Raw genomic sequence first — 23,157 nt, forward strand, 5'->3', positions numbered from 1 at the left:
AATTACCCTTTAAACTACTGTGGACAGCCGCTAAAGATGAGGACTTATGGTCACTGATTTAACTGTAGGAATTAAGGTATATTGATCCCTTTAATATTAGCACTAAAATGTATAGAAATACATTTTCTCTACATGTTGTCAGCAAGAGTTTTGTAAATAAGTGATCTATAGGGGAGATTTACTAAAACTGGAGATCTCAGAATCTGGTGCAGCTGTGCATGGTAGCCAAACAGGTTCAAAATAGGCAGCACAGTGGCTAAATGGTTAGCACTTCCTATGGTCGTTGGTTCGAATCCCAGCCACGGCACCTCCTGCCTGGAGTTTGCATATTCTCCCTGTGCCTGCGTGGGTTTCCTCCCACATTCCAAAGACATGCTGGTAGGTTAATTGGATCCTGTCTAAATTGGCCCTAGTATGTGTATGTATGAATGTGAGTTACGGACTTTAGATTGTACACCCCTTGAGGGTTAAAGACTGATGTGAATGTACAATATATATGTATATGTAAAGCGCTGCGTAAATTAACGGCGCTATATAAGTACCTGAAATAAATAAATAAAAGAATAAAATTCAGTTTGTTCAATTAAGTTTTGACGATAACTTGGAAGCTGATTGATTACTATGTAGATCTGTAGCAGATTTTGCACATTCCAGTTTTAGTAAATCCCCCTTTGTGTTTATAGTCATAAGGGGCACACTATTTTTAGATACTTTTAAATTAGTAATGTCACAGGACTAGTCCTCCCCACCCCCCTCTTGTCACTAACCACAGCATCTCCTCACTCAGCTGTTGCCAGAGGACTGACCCCTGCTGAGGCTGCGTTCTGTTCCTCTGGCTAAGAGCCGGCCAGTCGACCTCCCCACTGTACCTGCATGTGGATTCGCCACATGCAGGCTGCGCTCCATGCCCCCCTCCCTGTCTCCATGGACACAGCGTGGTCCTGCTTCTTCCATTGTCAGGGCTCTGTCCTTGGCAGAGGTGTTAGGAGACCTGGCACCCCTGCCAGTACCTTGCAAGGCCGCAGAAGTTCACATCAGCTCAAATGTGGCTCCAAATGGCCTTTATAAGGAAGCCCTGCTCTACTCTCAGGAGCTGGTTGATCTCTGGCTTCCCAGTACCTTGTTCCTTTTCCTATGCTATTGTGATCTGTGACTTCCTGATACCGACTCGGCTTGCTCTTGGACCTGTCTTCTCTGCTTAATCCCTGATCTGACCTCGGCTTGGCTAACAGATATTCCCTCTTTGCTCCTCTGTGTATGACCTAGGCTTGGCTAACGGATATTCCGTCTTTGCTCCTCTGTGTATGCCCTCGGCTTGGCTAATGTATATTCCCTCTTGCTCCTCTGTGTATGACCTCAGCTATCCCATCTGACTATGTCTGCTCTGATTTTCACCTGGTACCTGACCTCGGCTTTGAACTGGCTATCCTGTGATCCTCTGTTTCCTGGAAGACTTGCATACTTGCATGTGGTGCACAGGCACCACATGTCTGCAGATCCCATTTCTGTGCATTAGCTGTGCTCCTGGGTGGACCACCAATGAGCACTCCTACAGGCGACCTGTGCCACTTTGGGCCTGACTCCTGCTGTCCCACTCTCAGGGGAGTCTGGAACTTAGCCGCAAGGGAAGCCCTCTCTCCATTGGCCTCTAACACCAGGTACCTGATACCCGTGCTTTGTGCCCGCTAGAAACCAAGGCCACGCTCCCTGTGCAGGGCTGGCGTCGGGGGGTGGGGTCTGTTGCCCGGGTTTCTCGATGCCAAGTCTTGGGTTACCTGGAGAATGAGAATGTGTCTGATTCCAGGGATAAATGCTGGAGTGGGGCCTGGGTATCAGATTTCTCTCACTGTTCACTTGATTTCCCCTGCCTGCTGCTATGCAAGGTCCATGCTGCGGCCACACCACACAGTTGCCCCCTGTTCCAGGACTCCGCGGAAGACTCCTGCCTCTGCTACAGGCTCCGTGCTCTCTCTCTCTCCCTTGGTGGCATGCTGTGAGTGGTCCTGCACTGCAGCCAGACCCCATAGGCCCCCCTCAAAAGGACTTAACCCCCATTACCCTGCTCTGTATGCCAAGGATTTAACTCCTGTGCCCTACCAGTGTTGAGGACTTACCACTCTGCTGTGCCAACCCTGCTCTGTGTGCCAAGGACTTAACTCCCTTTACCTTGCTCTGTGTGCCAAGAACTTAACCCCTGCTCTCTGCCTGTGCTGAGGACTTACCACCCTGCTGTGCCAACCCCGCTCTGTGTCAAGGACTTAAACCCATGTACCCTGCTCTGTGTGCCAAGGACTTAACCCCTGCACCCTGTCTGTGCTGAGGACTTACCGCCCTGCTGGACCAACCTTGCTCTGTGTGCAAAGGACTTAACTCCCTGTATGTTGCTCTGTGTGCCAAGGACTTAACTTCCTGTACCCTGTTCTGTGTGTCAAGGTCTTAACTCCTGCTCCATGCCTGTGCTGAGGACTTACTGCCCTGATGCACCAACCCTGCTCTGTGTGTCAAAGACTTAAATATCTGGGCCCTGTACATGTGCCAAGGACTTTCATCTCTGCTGTACCCACACACTGCTCTGCCCTTTTGCCCTATGGACTACCTGCCCTATGCCCACACATTGGGTCTTGTGTGATCTGCTTCTGTGTGCTCTCTGTCTGCACTTCTATTTCGTCACAAGGAACTTCCACAAGACATATGAAAAGTATTGTGATATTAAACTGAAACTAGAGGCCAGTTGGGATATCTTTTCCATTGTGGCAAAATTAGCCGCATTTGAGCTCATGCAATTTTGGTTCCAGAGCATGGCAACACAAAAGTCAATGAGCATAGTTTGGAATTATTGATAGATATGTCTTTTTCCTATGAAGGTACCTCTGTAACTATGCAAATAGATTATACATCTTTTAACAGCAGTTAAAGATATAAATATCAATGATCCATTGTGAACTGCTTTGTATGTGTTTAAAGTGGAAGTAAACGCAAATTTTCTTTTTCACAGTTCTAGCAATCCATATTTCTAATTTGTGTGCTTTACCTTTTACATTTTTACATTCCAGACACATTGCTAATTTAAGAGGCTGTAAAACTTTGCCCCAATCTATATAATGGTTCCAAAGGGTGGTGGTGCTGCCAGAATACTTGTCTGTGTCTCTGACACATCTGCTGCCTCAACAGCTTAATGTATTCGCTGGAGCTGAAATATTTTTATAAATATCATTACAAGTTTTAGTATGATCATACAGTTTTTAAAACAAGGAATATACACTATAGTTGTCTAAAAGAAACAAGGGGCTGCTGTTGCGCTTAGGAAAAAAATTCATATATATGTGAAAGAATTAACTATATATAAGAAACCTATATATCAGCAGTCCTAAATGTGAATTTCTAAACACAAAATCTTATATATTTCAAAAATGGGCCACGCTAAGGTCATAAATTGACAAAATAAACTGTGCAATCTTTAAAGTGATAACACTGAGCAAAATACAAAATATTAATATTCAGTCCCAAAATGTGAATAATTGGTGCAACGGTGCTGTATCTTTAACTGAGATACTCCATACTGAAATGATAAGTGCTTCGCTGTGTTCACACTGGTGCCCCACATAGATGTAAACTCACCGTCATTTCATGACCACCTATATTCCTTCGCCTTTACAGCTCCTGAAGAAGTCACGTGATTTAGCGTGACATAACTCGTAGGTACGTGGGGAGGAACTTCCGGTACGCGGTGACGTCACTTCCGGTGCGGGCGTCATCTTGGTGCACCCTATACCCATGTAAGACACCCATAGTGTGGTGTAAAGGCGATTAATTATCTACATACATTGGCTGGAGGAGAGTTATAAATAGAGGAGAGAGTGTCACCATTGATGACCACAAGTGGGGGATTGACCCACGAAGAGTACCACCTGTGAGGATCGTGGGGTGATCCACAAAAAGCGTGCTGGCCCTGTGGGGTCTTTGTAAGAAGGTGAGGGGGCATTTTGGCCATCTGAGGATTTGCACCTATGACCACGATCACAAGAGTATCACCTGCATGTGTTTGGTGACCATTTGGAGCACAATTTGATTTGTTTGTGGACTTTATTTATCGCAGTATTTATGTGGGAGGATTTTTTGATGTGCATTGGGGTTCATTGTGGATTGTTTTCAGTGTGGTTCACAGTTCACAATATAGTCATTTCATCCCTGGCTAGGGATGCACACACCTATTTGCACTATTTTATGATCCCTCAGATGAGGATCAGAAGAGAATATATATATTTTGTATGTATATATCTTTTGACAATTGTATTTGGGCAATTGTTTACATGGGTTCATCACTGTATTATGTTTATATATTGCTTTTCACTTGCTTACCTTCACTACTCTATCCTAAAATGAGTGGAAGTACGTCAGAATATGCACTGAGAAATGATAGGGACCCAGAAGACTGACACTTCCAAAAGTGTTGGTCTCAAAAAAACTTTAACAAGGGATTACTCTGCATTGGAGCAGTATTAGGTGGCAATGGCAGTAGGACAAGTACATTTTCCTTTGTTTTGACTTTTAAAGAATTTGTTTGTTAGCAACAGCATCCCTTTAAAGACATAAAAAGGGAATGATGATTATAATGCATACAGAGCATCAAACTTAAAATGATTATCAAACAAAGTCAAGCATTACAAATGATGCATACTCTAACTGTTCTTTTAGTTGACCCGCCTTCAAATGTTAAGGTTAATGATCTTGGATATTTGGGACTGATGGATGTAACCTGGGAGCCACCCATTTCACTAAATAACAGTCAGTGCATAGCACGATATGAATTACAACACTATGATACTAACGAACAGCGTTGGAAGGTAAGATAAAATTTACAAAATAGTGATTTAAGATGTCAAATTTTTAAAGTCGATGGTTGTAGCCAAAACTGAGTTTAAGTGGAGCTTTAGTCAGAAATTCAGTCTTTTACATGGTGGTTGTAAGATTTTCTTCATATATGAACAATGGCTTATCCACAAGAATATGTTTTAATTTAGAAAATAATGTCCTTAAATAAACATCATTTCTAATATTTCTTTTCACGTTTGTCTTTTATTCATTTTCAAAGTCAGTTAGGACGAAGCAACAAAACTACAGAGCTGCATTTAATTTTGGGAAGGAAATTGTCATAAAAATTCGAACATACTTGAAAGGAGAATGTACAGATGATAAGGAAATATGGAGCAAGTGGATACAAATAAATGAATCCATTCCTCTGCAAGGTAGTATGTGTTGAAAAAAAACTTTTTAGTATGATCAATGTTAATTGTTATTTGTTATACGAGATTATAAAGTATAGCACATTACATAAACATTAATGAATGAACCTATGTTACATATTTTTGTATAGCATTATTTTTACTTATTTGTTTTTATCATTTTATGTGGTAACAAGGGTATATCTTAATCCACTGATTTCAGTTTTATTCATAAATCACACATAGCTGAATGTGCCAGAGGTAACAAACACATCTTACCTTTCTCTATTTGATTTGCCTCTATATGTAATATCAATGAGTGACCAACTCAATAGCTAATACTGGGCTGTTTTTATTAGAAAAATGAACACATTGGGAAAGATTTACTAAAACTGGAGAGTGCAAAATCTGGTGCAGCTCTGCATAGAAACCAATCAGCTTCCAGGTTTTATATCAAAAGCTTAATTGAACAACCTGAATCCAGAAGCTACTATGCACAGCTGCACCAGTTTATGAATGCTCCACTATTGATAAATCACCCCACTGACAAAGTAAGATATAAACAACCTGTATTACATCTTTTTATTCTAAAATGAAGACTTTATACACTTAATGAAAAAATATTACTTAACAGATCAGGTTACACATTTTAAACCTATAAAAATAAATAAAATAAATTAAAGATACCACAAACTAACAGCTTTATTCAATAAAAAGTAATGAATTCTGGTTGGCTGTACTTAAAAATAATTACTTTTTTATTGAATAGGACCAGCTTATACAGTTCACCTGACAAAACTGAAATGGCAATTTAGAAGAGATCAAAAGAAATTCCACTTAAAGGAACTCTATCATAAAAAGTCTTGTATTCTGATTGGAACAATGTCAGGGTCCCGGATTGGATAGTGGTTACCGCCATATTGCCCGATTCTTTTTGGATGGGATAGTCACCTTCCTATTGTTTTAGGAAATATTCCACCATATTGTGTCACACATCTCCTACTGGCCCTAGGTCCACCTCCTACATATTACCAGCTGTCCCTGCTCAACAGAAGTTGACCATTGGATCAAAGAGACATGTTGGAAAATTTTCCTTGATCAGCAGCAGAGGGAATTCCTTTATCCCTCTCGTTTGTGAAGATGGAGGAATTTGTTAGTTTGTTGTTTCACTGAGCTCATTGACCATTTTATGTGCCTAGGACAGCTGCTAGAATTAATAAGAAAATATTTAAATGTTTAAGATTATTTTTTTCCATGTACTTATTTAGCGCTGTGAATATATATATATATATATATATATATATATATATAATACATTCACATCAGTCCTTAACCCTCAAGGGGTGTACAATGTAAGGTCCCTAACTTACATTTGTACATACACATACTAGGGCCGATTCAGACAGGATCCAATTGACCTACCAGCATATCTTTAAGTGTGGAAGGAAACAGGAGTGCCCAGAGGAAACCCACACAGGCACAGGGAGAACATGCAAACTCCAGGCAGGTGCTGTGGTTGGGATTTCAACCAAAGACCCTAGTACTGCCAAGCGGAAGTGTTAACCATTTAGCCACTGCCTATTAGTAGACATGTGACTATGTCTTGATGGGGAATCAAGTAGTCAGTGCTGCACCTGAATAAGGAAATTTAAATTCTGGATGCTACCCTATAACAATATAAGCCTCTTGTAAATACACGAAAATAAATGTACGATGAATAGCTAGAGGAATCAGAGACAGCGCAGAATAGATAAAGTGATACATATGTTTTTAGCTAGCTAAATGATTCCCTCTGGTGGTCTGAAGTAGCATTGTGCCTTTTTATAATGTGATTCTGTATATGGGATCTGTGTGAGAATAGGGCTGCAGAAACAGTGAACCATCAAAGCTCAAAAAAAGAGTGAGATTCCAGCCCCCCAAAACCAAATGTATTTACAAGCACTCAGTTGAGAACCACAAAACACATTTCTCATCTGTGTAGTCCCCAGGATTCAGCAAACAGCATGTCTCATGCAGCATCACATCAGCCCTGTGTACTGTCCCACTCCAGCAAACTACATCCTACAGAGGAGGACAAAATCTGTTCAAATGGTTAGGCCACACACACATGCCCCAACTCAGAAACAGACCATTAATTGTAAACACTTTTCCAACACTCTGCAATAATAACAACAATTCACATACACGATAAAAAATGATTAAAGATGAAATCCAGGTATGGTATAGGTTTCCAGCTTTTCCAGCTTGGACCAGTGTAACTATACTATACTTGGTCCCTACAAGTTGGAAATCACTAAAGGAGACACCACTACTCCGGTTATCTCCACTTGCTGCTGGGTCCTGTGCTGAGTGGCTGGCCTGATGCATTCAAAACACTGGAGGTTGGCTGCTCAGCACTGGCACTATGGCAACAGACAGCATTCAGAGAAAACTTTGCATTTTCTGATTGAATGCAAAGCATTCTCTACTTGCACGAGGTGGAGAGCGAGACATCACTGCCCTGCCTCTCCACCACTTCCAATCAGAGTATGTGTTGCATTCAATCAGAAAATGCAAAACATTCTCTGAATGCTGTCTGTGCTGAGTGGGCGCTCTCCAGCTTTTAGAATGTATAAGGCCAGCCACTCAGCACAGGACTTGACAGCAAGTGGAGATCATTGGAGTAGTGGTGTCTACTTAAAGTGGTGGCCAGTCTCCAGCATTTAGAATGTATAAGGCCAGCCACTCAGCACAGGACCTGGCAGCAAGTGGAGATCACTGGAGTAGTGGTGTCTACTTAAAGTGGTGGCCAATCTCCAGCATTTAGAATGTATAAGGCCAGCCACTCAGCACAGGACCTGGCAGCAAGTGGAGATCATTGGAGTAGTGGTGTCTACTTAAAGTGGTGGCCAATCTCCAGCATTTAGAATGTATAAGGCCAGCCACTCAGCACAGGACTTGACAGCAATTGGAGATCATTGGAGTAACGGTGTCTACTTAAAGTAGTACTGCATTGCATCTGACCACCACAAACCAAAAATTCTATTTAATTGATTGTTAATATTCAAAGCAAACTCACCAATCCATTCTCCTCTCCATGCTTTATGTTGCTGAGAAATAATTTTGAAAAACACCCTCTAGCATTTCTGGCAGTGACCATCTTGGGTAAGAGTAGATGATTCATGTAGCATTTACTTCCTGGAATCCATCTGCCCTTAGCTCAGGCATGGGTTGAGCGGAAAATCCTCCCTCTCCTCCTGAAGACTGCTGGGATGTATGATATAATTTGCCTAGGCATGGAAACCAGGAAGTAACTGAAGAAAAGTACAGAAAAAAAACTTTAAAACAAGTAAATACAATATACTTTCCTATCTATTTACTAATGCTATCAGCATAAGGATTAAAAATAGCCCATGTTTATTGAGAAAGTGAAGTTCCACTTTAGGTGACTTCCAGTGTCATTGACCAGGTACAGTATATACTGAACATAGTTAAGTACATTGGTCCAATCTGGACCAATGTAACTATGTAAAAATATACCATACCCGGAATTATTCTTTAATAAAAACTCATGCTCCACAAATGAATAAAGTGAGATCAGGGTAAAATGGGTTGGTGCACACTATTTGTGTGCTAAAGGTTCCACTTTGGTGTGCAGGCAGCTGTCAGTTATCCCCTCAATTAAGTTGTGTTGACAGAGCAGTATGATGTGCACTTCAATGCATTGCCCTTTCTTTTTTAGTTTATCTTTATTTGAAATGCATTTCATTCATGTCTCCACACAGCAGCACGGTGTGTTACACTGCAGTACAATGACGTGTGGTTCCATCCAGGGTGCAGTGCGGAAAAATGAACTGTACCTGCATTTTTCTGCACTGCACCAGAATTGTGGTGTGAAGGGCGCACACAGAAAACAATTGTTTTCTTTCTGTTCTTGCAATGACTGGTGTTTATCCAGTATGGAAAAAAGCCAGTCACTGCACATAGTGTGAATGAGTCCATACTCTTTACTAGCTAAATAATCCCTTGTGGGTGCTCAGAAGCAGCACTTTGCCATTTTATAATTTGAGTCTCAATATGAGTAATATGTAAAAAATAAGGCTGCAGAGACAATGATAGTGTTAGTGAAAACCTATGCAAAAAGGTTGCAAATTGGTTTCAGATAACCAGGTGCATTTACTTGGCTCACATGCTTTTGTATAGTTTATCAAGTTTATAGATTACCAAGATATTCACTTGTGTTTGTCATGGCATTGCCTAATTATTCTAAATCCCCATATTTTCTGATTGACAGTAATGGGAAATCGAAAAGTTTAAATCTGTCACCAAAACAAACGATGAGGAGCAATCTTCGAATAGGAACCCCTGTTCTGACAACAACTGTCCTAAAGGGAAATACCTCTCACTTTGCATAAATTTCCTCTCACTTCCTGTTGTGTCTTTGGGAAGGAAAAAAAAGGACACAAACTGCAATAATAAACTGATAGGGGTTTTAGCCCATCCCTTCTCGATCCAAAAAATTTATCTTCAAACACTTAAATTACTTTGATTTATGGACCACATAATCTTTGTGAGGTTTCATTATTAGTTCTGTATTATTCTTTTATGACAATTGCAGGATAATTGTATTATGCTTAGAGGAATTGATCTGTTTAAAGTCTAAGTGCAGCGAAAAATAAAAAAACAAAAATCAGCACATAACAGGTACATAACGTACAATCAGTATGATGTGTCCCTTGTGCTGATGCCTAATATGCTCTCATAATCTTCTGGTGAGCGGGGACTAATAGAACTGTGAGAGCTGTCACAGGCTCTCATCATCTCATAAAGAAAGCTCAACTATGCCTATCTTTTCTGCCAAGCTCTGCCATTCATAGAAGCTGCACTACAGTATCTATGAATGGAGGATGGGCAGATGATTGAAAGTGTCCCATCGATTCTTAGATCAAATTTGATTCATAGAAGCTGTAGTACAGCTTCTTTGAATGGTCAAGCTGAGTGGAAAGGGGTGCATAGCTAGGCACTCTTGATGAGAGCCTGTGACAGCCCCTACAGTACTATTACCCCCTGCAGCTCCAGAAGATTAAGGTAGTGTGGGGCTTGGGAGGGGTCATGAACAAAGGTGGATTTCACCTAATAGAAGAGATATCAGAAAAAGGGACACATCCCACTAACTTTAAGTTAAGTCCCTTGTGCTGATTTTTCTGCACTTAAGCTTTAACTGTCAGTAGTTTAACTACTTCCTGACTGCGCTACAGCCAAAAGAAAACTACAGCATGATTGTCCAGTTCTGGGAGGGCATCTATAGACCTCCTCTCAGAACCGCACCCCCCCATACCCCCCTAGGGCGCATGCCCAGCACGCGCTGCAATCTCTGTGTCCTTCGGACACAGCTGATCACCGATTGTGGTAAAGGGCCAATCACAGTGGCCCTTTACCATGTGATCAGCTGGGTCCAATTTGCGCTGATCACATTGTAAACAGACTTGCCGGTTATCAACAGTCCTTTCCTCATGCACTGTCACAGCGCAAGGAGAGCCGGTAACCGGTAATTCACACTGGGAACATTTACACTGATAATCAGGGCACTGATCATCAGTGCCTTGATGATCAGTGCAGTCCCATCAGTCCCTATCAGTACCAAACAATGCTGCATATTAGTGCCCAACAGTGCCGCCTATAAGTGCCCATCACATGTGTTGCCTATCAGTGCTCATCAGTACTGGCTATCAGCGCCCATCAGTGCTACCTATCAGTGCCTTCTCATCAGTGCTGCCTATCAGTGATCATCAGTGCCGCAAATCAGTGCAGCCTCTTCAGTGCCTCCTCATCTGTGTCCATCAGTGCAGCCTATCAGTGTTCATCAGTGCAGCCTCATCAGTGCACATCAGTGAGGGAGAAAAATTACTTCGTAGCCGGTGTCAGAAAACATGAATCCTTATTCCAACCAGAAACTGGTGTTTGTGCAGTCAGAAGTGATAAGAATGCGCACTCACCAGAGCGCATAATCAAATGCGCATTTGTATATAAATATCCTGAAGTCACTAAGGTTCATCAAGGTCTGGTCAGGAATGGAGATGAATCGCTCACTGAATACGAATGGATCTTGTAACCTCTGGTATGTGATGGTGAAGTAACCGGGGACCTTTTAGGGATGGACAGGTCAGCTCACCGGGTGTATGGGAATCCTTACTGTGAGTCCTGCGAATCTGTAAAGTAATCCTACCCAAGGGAGTTTAAAGCAGAAGAAACTCCATAGTGTAGTATGTTAAGGCATTTATTTAGGCATAAAACATCCAGAAGGTGGCAGGTTTCCAGGTGGAAAATACAAATAGCAGTGCAACTAGGACTAACCGTCCTGGAGAATAGATGGCCGCCGGAGCTCCATGTTGCTCCGGCGGCGTGACGTTATGGCGTTATTGACTCCTCCTACACTTTTCGTGTAACACACACGTCGTCTGGGTGGACGATCCACCCAGACAACGTGTGTGTTACACGAAACGTGTAGGAGGAGTCAATAACACCGTGACGTCATGTTGTAACAATGACAAAAAGTCATGGAAATCTCTGCAATGGAATCACAACCTGCAAGTTTAACAAGACAAATGTCCTAAGCATTCCTCAATCTTTCCAAAACTAGAAAAATGTTTTGACTGAAATTTAGTTTTAATTAAGGATTGCACCTATACATAAAACCATACAAATTGTGAATCAGCTTGTTAACCTTTGCAGGGGATCCTGAATCGAGTGTTAAAGATTTTTACTGCATATATTACAAATTTGAAACACTGAGATGTGAGTGGAAAACTGGAAAACTCAGCAATGGCAATTACGAGTTACAATACTGGTATGTATTCTATATTTACAGAACCTCACATAACCTAACCTTACTGTATTTGCTTCCATGCAACTCCCTCCTTCTTAAAATTTCAGGCTTAAAGTGTATGCGAAGCCAAAAGGTTTTTACATTTCGGATACAGTGTTGAAGGGTCAAACCCTTTTCAATTTATTGCTTGTCTGCATCCGGCTGAGGAGATTTCCTTTTACTTCCTGTTGTGGAGGCACAGCAGGAAATCGAATATTCTCCCAAGGGATCCTCATTGGATGATATCTCCTTACCTCTTTCTCTAGTGACAACTGTAACATTTAGGATGCTGCAGAAATAGCATATGATAGTCCAGCCATCACGCACCTCGCCCGGTCCATGGAGATGTGGTCTGGATGAATCGAGCTGAGGCTGCTTTTACCTGCTAACCACTTGGATCAGGCGAGGTGTGCAGTGCCATGGCTATCTCTTCCTATTTCTGCAGCATGCCTTGCCTCAGCCTGCACCCTCACTATTGAACGGCATCCAATTCATTGGACCTTGACAGCTTGAGCGGGGACCCTTAAGTATTTTTTGTGGGTCACTGTATAACATGTAGGAGTTTGACCTCACTTTCTGCCTTGGTGACAACAGCCTCCAGGACAAATATAGGGATGATTCTCACAAGCAGGCAGACAAAAATCTTCATACAAGAATACAACAAAACAAGGAATAACCCTCCTTTCAATTTAAAGCTCACTTGTTAATTACTAACATTCTACAAAAGGTTAAAACCAAACGCATAAAAAATATTTCAAAAAGCACTTAAAGAATATTCAACACAACATTTCATATTCCTGATAGGTGCCTGCTGTACCATGAACTTGTATGAAAAGGTATTCTGTTCTCTTTGTATTGTTTCCTTCATGTCAAATCCCTGGGGTTCCTGCTAGTCCCTTGCTTTCCTATCAAAAACTGACCACACTAGGCAGGATAGCCAGAGCACAGCATGGTCAGTTTTCCTGCTGTGCTCCTACATGATCAGGCTTGTGCTGACATGCCCCCTCTTCACAGCCATTCACTGGGAAGATCAGTGTGCTGCTGCTTTTCCTCCCTCAAATCTATATGCAGCTGAGAACAGAGGGTATGTGATCAATAATAAAAAAGGGGAAACAAGGTATTTATAATGTTTTTTTTATATGTATACACAACTGTTTTACCTTTCATTTCTATTATAAACTGTATGGATTGTTTTACAAAGTGAGGGCTTTCATATACAGTACTTTAACACAGGACCCTGTCTCTTATTTGCATTTTATAGCAATGTAGTAATCTATATCCCAGGATGCCGTTATTAACATATCTTCATAGACTGGAGTAATCTATGCATGCATGTTATTTAATACATCAAGGAACATGTGCATGTCTGAACAAAGGCACTTATCCCTGAACACTGGCCTTATATGTCAGAAGTCAGTAAGGCCATTGTGAACTGTGCATTTTCCTGCATGGTGCTTTGCTTTTTGCTTCCAATGTGGACTCACATTGATGTGTGTATGGATAGTTGGGCATGACAGCTCAGGATGCTGTAAATCACATATCTACATAGATTAAGTTTTATTCTTGTCAAATATTTTCAGACAAGTAATATCAGAAATACAGAACATATATTTAGCAAACAATCACATAACGAAAGCTTCAGGCTGTATGCATAATGAATGATTGCAGAATGTTGGTAATCTATGCATAGACCTTAGTCATTCACAAAAATATTAAAAGAAGAAATCTGTGCCAGCTGGATCAGTTTAAAAAAAAAAAAAAAATATATATATATATATATATATATATATAAAATGTATATCAGACGTATTGGGATGCCCGCTTTTACACGCCCATGAACTTTTATGGCATCCCAATCTTCGTCCATAGGGTTCTTCATGAAGCACATTTGTGAGTTCAGGCACTGATGTCAGATAAGAAGGCCTGGCTTGCAGTCTCCACTCTAATTAATCCCAAAGGTGTCCTATCGGGTTGAGGTGAGGACTCTGTGCAGGCAAGTCAAGTTCCTCCATCCCAAACTCGCTCATCCATGTCTTTATGGACCTTGCTTTGTGCACTGGTGCGCAGTCATGTTGGAACAGGAAAGGTCCATCTCCAAACTGTTCCCACGAAGTTGGCAGTCAGCCAAGTACCATTCTGCTGGCAATAACCAAACAAGTCCATTGGATTGCCAGACAGAGAAGCGTGATTCATCACTCCAGAGAACATGTCTCCAGTGGTGGCGTGCTTTACACCACTGCATTCGAAGCTTTGCATTGCACTTGGTGATGTAAGGCTTGGAGGCTGCTGCTTGACCATGGAAAGTCATTCTATGAAGCTGTTATTCATCAGGAAAATGGCACCCGGACTCACGCGCATTTTGCTGAAGTTTAGATGGATCTATTAACGTTCTGCAGATCCACAACAAAATGGCGCCGGTGTATTGCGCAGGTGCAGGATAGCCGGAAACATGGCACCTGATGTAACGCGCATGCGGCGAACAGCCGGCAAAATGGCGGACGCGATATGCACGCGCACCATTTTTTACTATAAATAGGGCATACAGGACGTCGGACGTTTGCAGGCACACCCCCTATGACTATGTGCTAGAGCACGAAACGCCGTCGAGGCCCCTTGCAGGTCCGGTGACCATCTTGACAACATTTATATGGTCAGTTTTTGGTTTTCTATTTATCTTGTTACCTACCTGTGTTTGGATTAACCTCCCTAGCGGTCTGATTATTATGTCCATATTTCTGTGCTCAAAGCGTTACTTTTTTTGCATGGAAATATGTATTTTTTTTTCTGTAGGCCTGTAATTTTTAGGAATAAGTCACTGAAATCTGTCCGAACAAGAGTCTAGTAAACATTCCGAGTATGTTAAAATTTGAAACACGAAATCATAAATTATAATTTAATAAATAATCATAAAAAATAATAATGTAATAATAAATTAAATTCAATAATATAATCAAACCAAAAACACTGAAATTTGAAATATAGCACCAAGTTCGCACATCACTGAGCAAAGTCGCAAAATCGTTTTCAGTGTCTGATGATGAATTTCCCCACGAATCTTTATCACTCAATTCTGCAAGTAGTTCTAATTTACTATCGCTGTTCTCTAGCTGGTCTAACACTGATTTTGACCTAAAGGGACACTTTTTGGACGCCAGGGACGTTTCTCAGTTTCCAGGCAGAAAGAACAGTAAAAATGTAGGCAGGGCACAGGACAAAGCACTAAGGACAAAATGTATGTGAAATGGGTTGATAAAGTAATGTTTTACTATGTTTTAGTGAATTTAGTGAATGTCACTTTTTGTCATTTTCAAATTTTCCGCTGTTCCGTCCCCGTACGTCCCGACATCGCAGGTAGGGTGTGTCTGGGAGAGCTGAGTTCACTTCCACACACTGGGCTGTGGCTGGGTCTCCATTGCTTTCTGACACTCCGCCTGATCAGCAGCATCTCACTGCTAGCCAGAGGGGGAAACACAGCAGGCCATCCTTTGAAACCTACTTTACACTAGCAGCAAAATGGCAAAGCCTACCACCCACAGAGCCATATAAGGAGGAGGTGAGAGGTGCTGCATTCTACTGATGATCCAGAGGGGAGTCCATACTAGGGTGTAAATGTCCATAAGAGGATCCAGCTGACCTACTGAGAAATTGTGTTCTCAAATGTGTAATGTTATTGTGCATCTGGTGAGTGCGCAATTTTATTATTTATATATCACCAGAAGATAGAAAAAGGATCACCTCTATCTGAGATCTCATATTGGAACTTCACGTTTATTATCATTTATACATACGGACTTTGTCACTTTATCAGCACTAGTAATCACTTTAAAGAGGATTATTCACACTGTGTCAGTATTGATTTACCTGTCACTTCAATTAACACTATCTTCACTTTAGTAACAAAAGTTGAAGAGCAACATTATTATTGTTTCTCATTGGTTTTTTGGATGTATTGCACTATATTGCATTATAGAGTTCGTATTGATTTCAGTGCTGCACTTTTGTTCTGTTATATTGGAATAGAGTATCAATTAGAGCAACATATTTCATAAGTATGCTGCTGCTAGTGGTCTAGAGTGTTATACATACCCATATGGGTCCAGTAGTCTTAAACCCCAATGTAGTCTTCTCAAAACCAGGGGTGGACTAACCATTTGGAAACTAGGGCACTGCCCGAGGGCCCGGGGTCAGTAGGGGGCCCCATGAGATGCCCCTGGTACCTTTTTCATAGGCTTTTGTGAGTTTGGGCAAGGACACAGGGGCCCCATGATCCCCTATTGCCCGGGGGCCCCATGAGTTGTCAGTCCGCCCCTGCTCAAAACATGTAAAAATCAAGTCAATTGCTATGTGGAATGATGCAGTAAATATTATTTCTTTTGAAAGGCAAGTGGGAATGTCTGAGAAAAAGACCTGCAATCACTACTTGAAAACAATTGGAAAGAACACTGGATGCATATTTGAAAGGCAGGAACTTCAGCTGTTCTCTAATTTGTTTGTTTGTGTCACTGGAATCCCTGGCATGGATCCAATCAGACCTTCATACTTTTCTTTCCAGCTTCAAAATATAGGTGAGACATTCAAATACCCTGATTGTTTCAATGTGAAATCATGGTGTTCACTGCTATTCTCCAATTTTAAAGTAAAGCTACACTTAACATTGTCAAGTCTGTTCCCACAACTGATCAGTTTTTACATAGATTGTGAACAGTTTTAATAAAACCTACGCTATTTAGAACACTGAAATCTATGGAACCTATGTTTGCATAGGTTGTAACACTGTTCCTCCTACATAGCTGATATTAGCTTGAATGAAAAAAACTTTTTTTTCATTTAGAAAGTTTGCAGTAAGCTTCCAATGAGCTGTCAGATCTGGAATAGTTTGCATTTGGAACTAAAGCAAATGTATTGTGGAATTTAAACAAAATTAGATTCTTATTAATATAATAGGTAAACCTGGTCCTCCAGAAGATGTAAATATCAGCAAACGCCAAGCTGATGAATTCACATTGGATTGGACACCACCCAATGGCAAAATTCCTTCACGCTGTTTAGAATATGAAATTCAGTATAAAGACCAAACAGGCAATTGGAAGGTTTGTATTATGTCATTCTTTCTTTTTCTTCTTCCATATTTAATTTCCAACACATTTTGAAAATCATTCTACTTTGTATCATATGGTTTATTATTAGATTTTTTTTGTTTTTGTAATATTAGAGTGTAATAAAAGTTAAGTATTTTTTGGCCTGGATTCACTCACTTTTTGGACTAGGCAGTTGTGAATTGTAAAAACTAGAAATGTGTGTACTGCACAAAACTTTATTTTGCATCAAAACTTTAATAAAAATTATTATTATAAAAAGAAACCAAAGTGATAAGTGAGTTGAGGCAAAAATGTGCAGGATAAACACACAATAAACAGTTAAATACCAAATAAGCCATGCTTATATTCAAATATTTTTATTGGAAAATTTGAAACATACAAAATAATTGAAAACATTAGCATAGAGAGGTGCACAATTAATACAAAATCTTGCATAGGTAAGGTAAAATGGGGTAGTGGTACCACGCCAGCCGGCCGAGGTACTTTGCGAAATCTTGGTTCAGCTACATGAGAGGTATGCTCAATTTAGTGCACCTTATTGAATTGTGGTATGAACAGTAAAGGAGAGAATGGGAAGGGAAAAGAGGAAGGGGGAGGAGGGGGTAGAGGCACCTAGGATATCATAATCATGTAGTTTGGTCGAATCTTATATAATCATTTTATCGAGCAGTTGGGGTTGTGTAACCATCGGGTCCATTGAGTCTCAAATTTGTGGTATGAGAAGTTATGGAGGGCTGTTCTCCTCTCCATTTCACATAGGAAGTTAAGATCGGACAGCAGTCCGGGAGGGAGTGTTAGTAGACCGCCGTCTGGTGATATTGAGTTTTGCAGCTGACAGAATATGTATAGTGATGGTGCGTGAGGACAGTGGAATTTTATCTATTCCGATATGGAGGAGCGCTAGAGCCTGGTTTGGGGCTATTGGTGTCTTTGTAATGGAAGAGATTATTTGAAAGACTTGATTCCAATAGGAAGTCAGGGACCTGCACGCCCATAATAAGTGTGTGAGAGTACCTGGTTCCCCACAATGTCTCCAGCAGGATTGTGAGTGTTGAGGATAGAATAGGGCTAATTTGACAGGAGTTAAGTACCCTTGATGGAGTATTTTCAGGTACGATTCCCAGTGCGAACTGCACTTTGAAGATTTATAAGTCATGGTAAAGGTTTTTTCCCACGTGCTCAGAGATATGGGTTGTTGAATTGCTTTTTCCCAGTTTGTTATGGACGATGTGTGTGTATTAAATTGCGATTCAACTAGGAGTTTGTAGAACAATGAAATGCCTTTTTTTGGATAGGTTGAGTTTTGTAAGAAATGCTGTGTAGTCGCTGGGATTTTAATACTACAGGGTACATTCGCTTTGTAGAGGGTATGGGGTATACGTATATAGGTGAAGTATTCAATAGCTGGGATTTGGTATTTTTCTCTAATAGTCTGAAAGGAATGTATTGTATTGTTGGTGTACAGGTTTTGTATGTAGAGTAAGCCATGGTCGTTCCATAATTTTAAGTTTAAATAAGGAGAGAGGAAGTGTAGGGATGAGAGCGGGGTGAGAATTTGGAGGTTGTCCTTACGTAGTTGGGTATGAGAAATAAAGTCATACCAAGCTGTTAGAGAGGCTATTATACAAGGGTGACCATGTAAATGCGTAATGTGTGTCCCTCGAGGTATGAATAATAAGTCTGACAAGGTGTGTGGTAGGAATAAGGAAGCTTCCAAAAGAGTCCAAGTTTTGTTGAACGTGGGTTGCCACCAAAAAAAGAGCTGGTCAAGTAAAGTGGCTAGGTAATATGATTTCATATGTGGGAGTCCCGCTCCGCCTCTAGAGGATGGGCGGATTAGTAGATTTGTAGCATATCTAGGCTTTTTCGCATTCCAAAGGAATTTGTTCAATATTGCCTGAAGTTTTGTAAAAAATATGTGAGGAACTGGTATAGGGAGCGTGCGAAAGATATAAAGTATCTTGGGTAAGATACACATTTTAACTGTCGCCAATCTGCCCAGTGTCGAGAGAGTAGTGGTGCGTAGGCCTTTAATCTCTTGCGGAATGGATTCAAGTAATGGTTTAAAATTAGCGGCATATAGTAGGTTGGTCTTTGGAGTCAGTTTGATTCCCAAGTATGGTATGTTAAGTTTTTCCCATGTGAAGGGGAAGTGTTTGGAAATTAGATTTTGGGTGACCTCTGGTGTGTGTAGGTTCAAAATAGAAGATTTCGGTTCATTAAGTTTATAGTAAGATACAGATGTGTAGTTTCGAATATGCGTTTGTATAGTTTTAAAGGAGTTGTATGGATTAGTGACCATTAGGATAATGTCGTCGGCAAATAGGCTTATTTTGTGTTCGGATTTTAAGCATCTAATTCCCGTGAACTTGGGGTCATTTCTAAGGGTGGTTGCTAATGGTTCAATGAGTAGCGCAAAAATTATAGGGGATAACGGGCAGCCTTGTCTAGTTCCGTTAGAAATGTAGAAGGGTTGAGAAAGTGTGCCGTCAGTCAGGACCCTGGCCGATGGCTTGGAATAAAGGGACAAAATGGCCGAAAGTATCCAGTCATTTATTCCAAATTTTTGGAGCGTATGTGTCATAAACTTCCAGTGGATTCGGTCAAACGCTTTTTCTGCATCAAACGATAATAAGAGCGAAGGTTGAGGATCTAATTCAAGGTGGTGTAACAGGGATATAATCCGTCTGGTGGCATCAGGGGCTTGTCTACCAGGGATAAATCCTACCTGGTCAGGATGGATTAAAGTCGGTAGGTAAGGGATCAGTCTTAGGGCGATTATCTTAGCGTAAATCTTTATATCTGTATTAAGGAGCGAAATTGGTCTGTAATTTTGTACCAGTTGAGGGTCTTTTCCTGGTTTCGGGATGGTGGTAATTACCGATTGCAGCATTTCTTGGGGGAATGCGCCACAAGTAGCGACATGGTTGTAGAGGGGGGATAGGTGCGGAGAAAGGTCGGGGGCAAAGGCTTTGTAGTATTCATTAGTGAAGCCATCGTTCCCTGGTGATTTATTCAGAGGGAGGGTGCGTATGATTTTTTTCAATCTCCACCGAAGAGATTGGTACAGAAATGGATTCAAGTTGAGACGGGGTTATGTGTGGGAGGTTAATGTTACATAGAAATTGTTCTATTGAATGTGTCGTGGGTTGGATTGTATTGACATCGTCTTTTAGATTATATAATGTCTGATAGTAGGCCGCAAAAGCATTTGCGATATCCTGTGGGTTCGTCAGAGTGTCGTGCGAAGCAGGATGTCGGATTGTGGATATTTTGGATTTAAGACGTTTTTGTTTGATAATTTTACTAAGGAGTGAATTTGCCTTGTTACCGAGTGCATAGAATTTTGCTTTTGTTTTTTGTAGGTTAGTGTCGTATGCGTGGAGTAAAATGGCACGTAGTTTGTTCCTATCTGAGTTTAGAGTCGTTGTTATGTCAGGGTTTGGATTCTGTTTGTTTAGTTTTTCATTAGCGCGAATGGAAGTCATGAGCTGATCAATTTGTTGAGAACGCTGTCTCTTAGCGCGGGCGTTTAACTGGATAAGAATACCTCTCATGTAGGCCTTATAAGTCACCCAAAGTGTGGTAATAGAAATATCATGTGTGGCGTTGGTGTCAAAAAAGAGTTTGTGGGCTTCTTGGATACGCTTCTGGTTCTCCGGCATCGTCAGAAGTGAAGAGTTGAGTCTCCAGATGGGTGGGAGCGCTGTGTTTTGGTCGTCGTCTAATGATATATGAATCGGGGCATGGTCCGACCAAGTTATAGTTCCAATTTTGGATGCTGTCACTTGTTGCAATGTCCATTTGTCCGTGAGAAACATGTCTATCCGTGAGTATGAAAGATGTGAAGGGGAGTAATAAGTATAGTCTTTTTCAGAGCCATGTTGACATCTCCAGATGTCGTATAGATCATTGTCGTGCAGAAATTGATTGATAGTTGGTTTCGTGGATTTTGAAGTAGAAGAAGAGTCCATGTTCGAATTACCCGTAATGTTAAGATCCCCGCCGATGATGAGTTTCCCTTGTTTAAGTATGGAGATGGTTTTGTAAAGTTTACGGTAGAAACATAGCTGTTTGCAGTTCGGGCCATAAACATTTACCAGGGTATAAGTCTTGTCATTTATTTGGCATACTAAAACGTGAAAGCGTCCAAGTGGATCCGCCCTCTGTGACAAAAGGTGAAAGGAGAGGGAATCTTTAATGGCCGTGATCACTCCATTCTTTTTTTTTGGGTTAGTTGCCATAAATGTTTGAGAGAAACGGTGGAGGTATAATTTAGGCGTCTTTTCAGTAGCGAAGTGTGTTTCCTGAATAAAGAGTATGTCCGCTTGTGACTTCCGTGCTTCTCTAGAGAGTAACGAGCGTTTATATGGCGAGTTCAGACCTCGGACGTTAAGTGATGTAAGACTAATCATTTGGAGTTATGATTTCTCGCTTTTCCATGACTTGAGGTGGTATTTGGGAGAGGCAGATGATCCTGTGTCTAGCTAGGAGACAAGCATGTAGGAGGAGGTGATAGAATTGTGACTCAATCGGAGTGTTGAGGGGAGTATTCCAAGATGTGTCGAAATAGGTGATATATGGGTGTTGCGTGGGTATCCAAAGGTGCCATGGTAGGGAAGGGGTAAGGATAGGAAGAATAACAATAAAAGAGGATTTGCAAAAAATGCAAATGTCCCGAGTAGCCAACTTTGCTACCTCAAAACTGGGGGATGCAGGTGGGCTTGACCGCCAGACGGGGGTCGATCCAATTACAACCATTTTGAACGAACTGAACCAAATGTAGGCCAAACGCCAGACAATCGGATTAGAAATTGCTCCTGGGTAAAAGTATGGAGATATATAAGGAAAGGAGGAAGAGTATGTCTTGTGAAGATCAAGTTGCCTCCATAGAGCTATATGTGGGTTCTTGCGGATCAGCAGGGAGTATATTCCAAGTTTTCAGTAGATCCAGGCCCATCTCCAAAGTTTTGATAGTAAAAATTCTACTTTGATGACACACCAATAGTTTGGTGGGAAACCCCCATTGGTATGCTATGTCATGGTTTCTTAGGGCCTTGGTGATAGATATCATTCGTTTTCTGTTAAGGAGGGTAGCTTTGGACAAATCAGCATATAATCGGAGATTCGTGTATAATGGTGGGAGCGGCGGTGGGTTTCGAGCCGCCGACATAATTTTATCTTTCACGTGGAAAAAATGAATGCGTGCCAATACATCTCTCGGAATGGATGCCGGCAAAAAAGGGGGCTTAGGTAAGCGTTGTGCCCGGTCAATTGCGAGCTCCAAGTCAGAGATAGCAGGGAGGAGTATTTTGACATATTGCTGTATGTATGGGATTAAGTCAGCGTTGGTGACAGATTCGGGAATGCCTCTGAGTTTGATGTTGTTGCGACGTGATCTGTCTTCCAGATCAGCTAATTTTTGATTGATTTGCTCAATGTCAGCCGAATGCCCTGTGTGCGCATCAATTAGGTTGTTGTGCGCCGTTGTTATGTCTCCCATGGCATTTTCAATGTGGCTGATTCTATGTTCTTGCTGTTGTACTAAAGTTGATAGTTGGTTAAGTGGCGTAAAGATATCGTTATGTAAAGATTGGCGCAATGACGTAAGCATATTTTTCATGCATATTTCTGTCAGTGGTATGTCTGACACCGGGAATGCTTCTAAGTCAGGCATAGCAGCATGGGGTGGTTGTAATGAAGAAATTGAGGCCTGTTGAAATGTGCTAGTGTCCTGATCTAGCCGTGGCCTGGATTTAGCTGGGCTGCGTAGTGTAGGGGACAGTGGGGGAGACAACTCACCAGGGTCCCCTGGGTATAGTGATTGTTGCAGCCTGGGATCCGGTTGCTGAGCCCTGTAGTCCTCCTGCTGAGTGCTGCTGTTGTCTCCCTGTCTGCAGCCGCGGGCGCCATCTTGGATTCCCGGCCCGACGGCCGGGAAGAATTTTGTTAGTTTCCCTGGCTGATCCAGGGATTTTTTCCTCCTTGGCAT

The 23,157-nt window shown here is 41.4% G+C and overlaps 1 protein-coding gene across 1 annotated transcript in view; it reads left to right on the forward strand.

Moving 5' to 3' along the window:
• Nucleotides 1-23,157, forward strand: part of IL13RA2 (interleukin 13 receptor subunit alpha 2) — a 53,405-nt gene that overhangs the window by 22,204 nt on the left and 8,044 nt on the right. Inside the window, exons 3-7 of the mRNA XM_089657990.1 lie at nucleotides 4,696-4,844; nucleotides 5,093-5,246; nucleotides 11,934-12,048; nucleotides 16,447-16,631; nucleotides 17,011-17,156. Of these exons, the coding sequence (XP_089514116.1) occupies nucleotides 4,696-4,844; nucleotides 5,093-5,246; nucleotides 11,934-12,048; nucleotides 16,447-16,631; nucleotides 17,011-17,156 (749 nt within the window). The remainder of the gene's footprint in view (nucleotides 1-4,695; nucleotides 4,845-5,092; nucleotides 5,247-11,933; nucleotides 12,049-16,446; nucleotides 16,632-17,010; nucleotides 17,157-23,157) is intronic.

This window comes from Staurois parvus, unplaced genomic scaffold (assembly GCF_062004578.1).
Source record: "Staurois parvus isolate SC_StPar_1 unplaced genomic scaffold, SC_StPar_1.0 ptg001045l, whole genome shotgun sequence".
NCBI lineage: Eukaryota > Metazoa > Chordata > Amphibia > Anura > Ranidae > Staurois > Staurois parvus.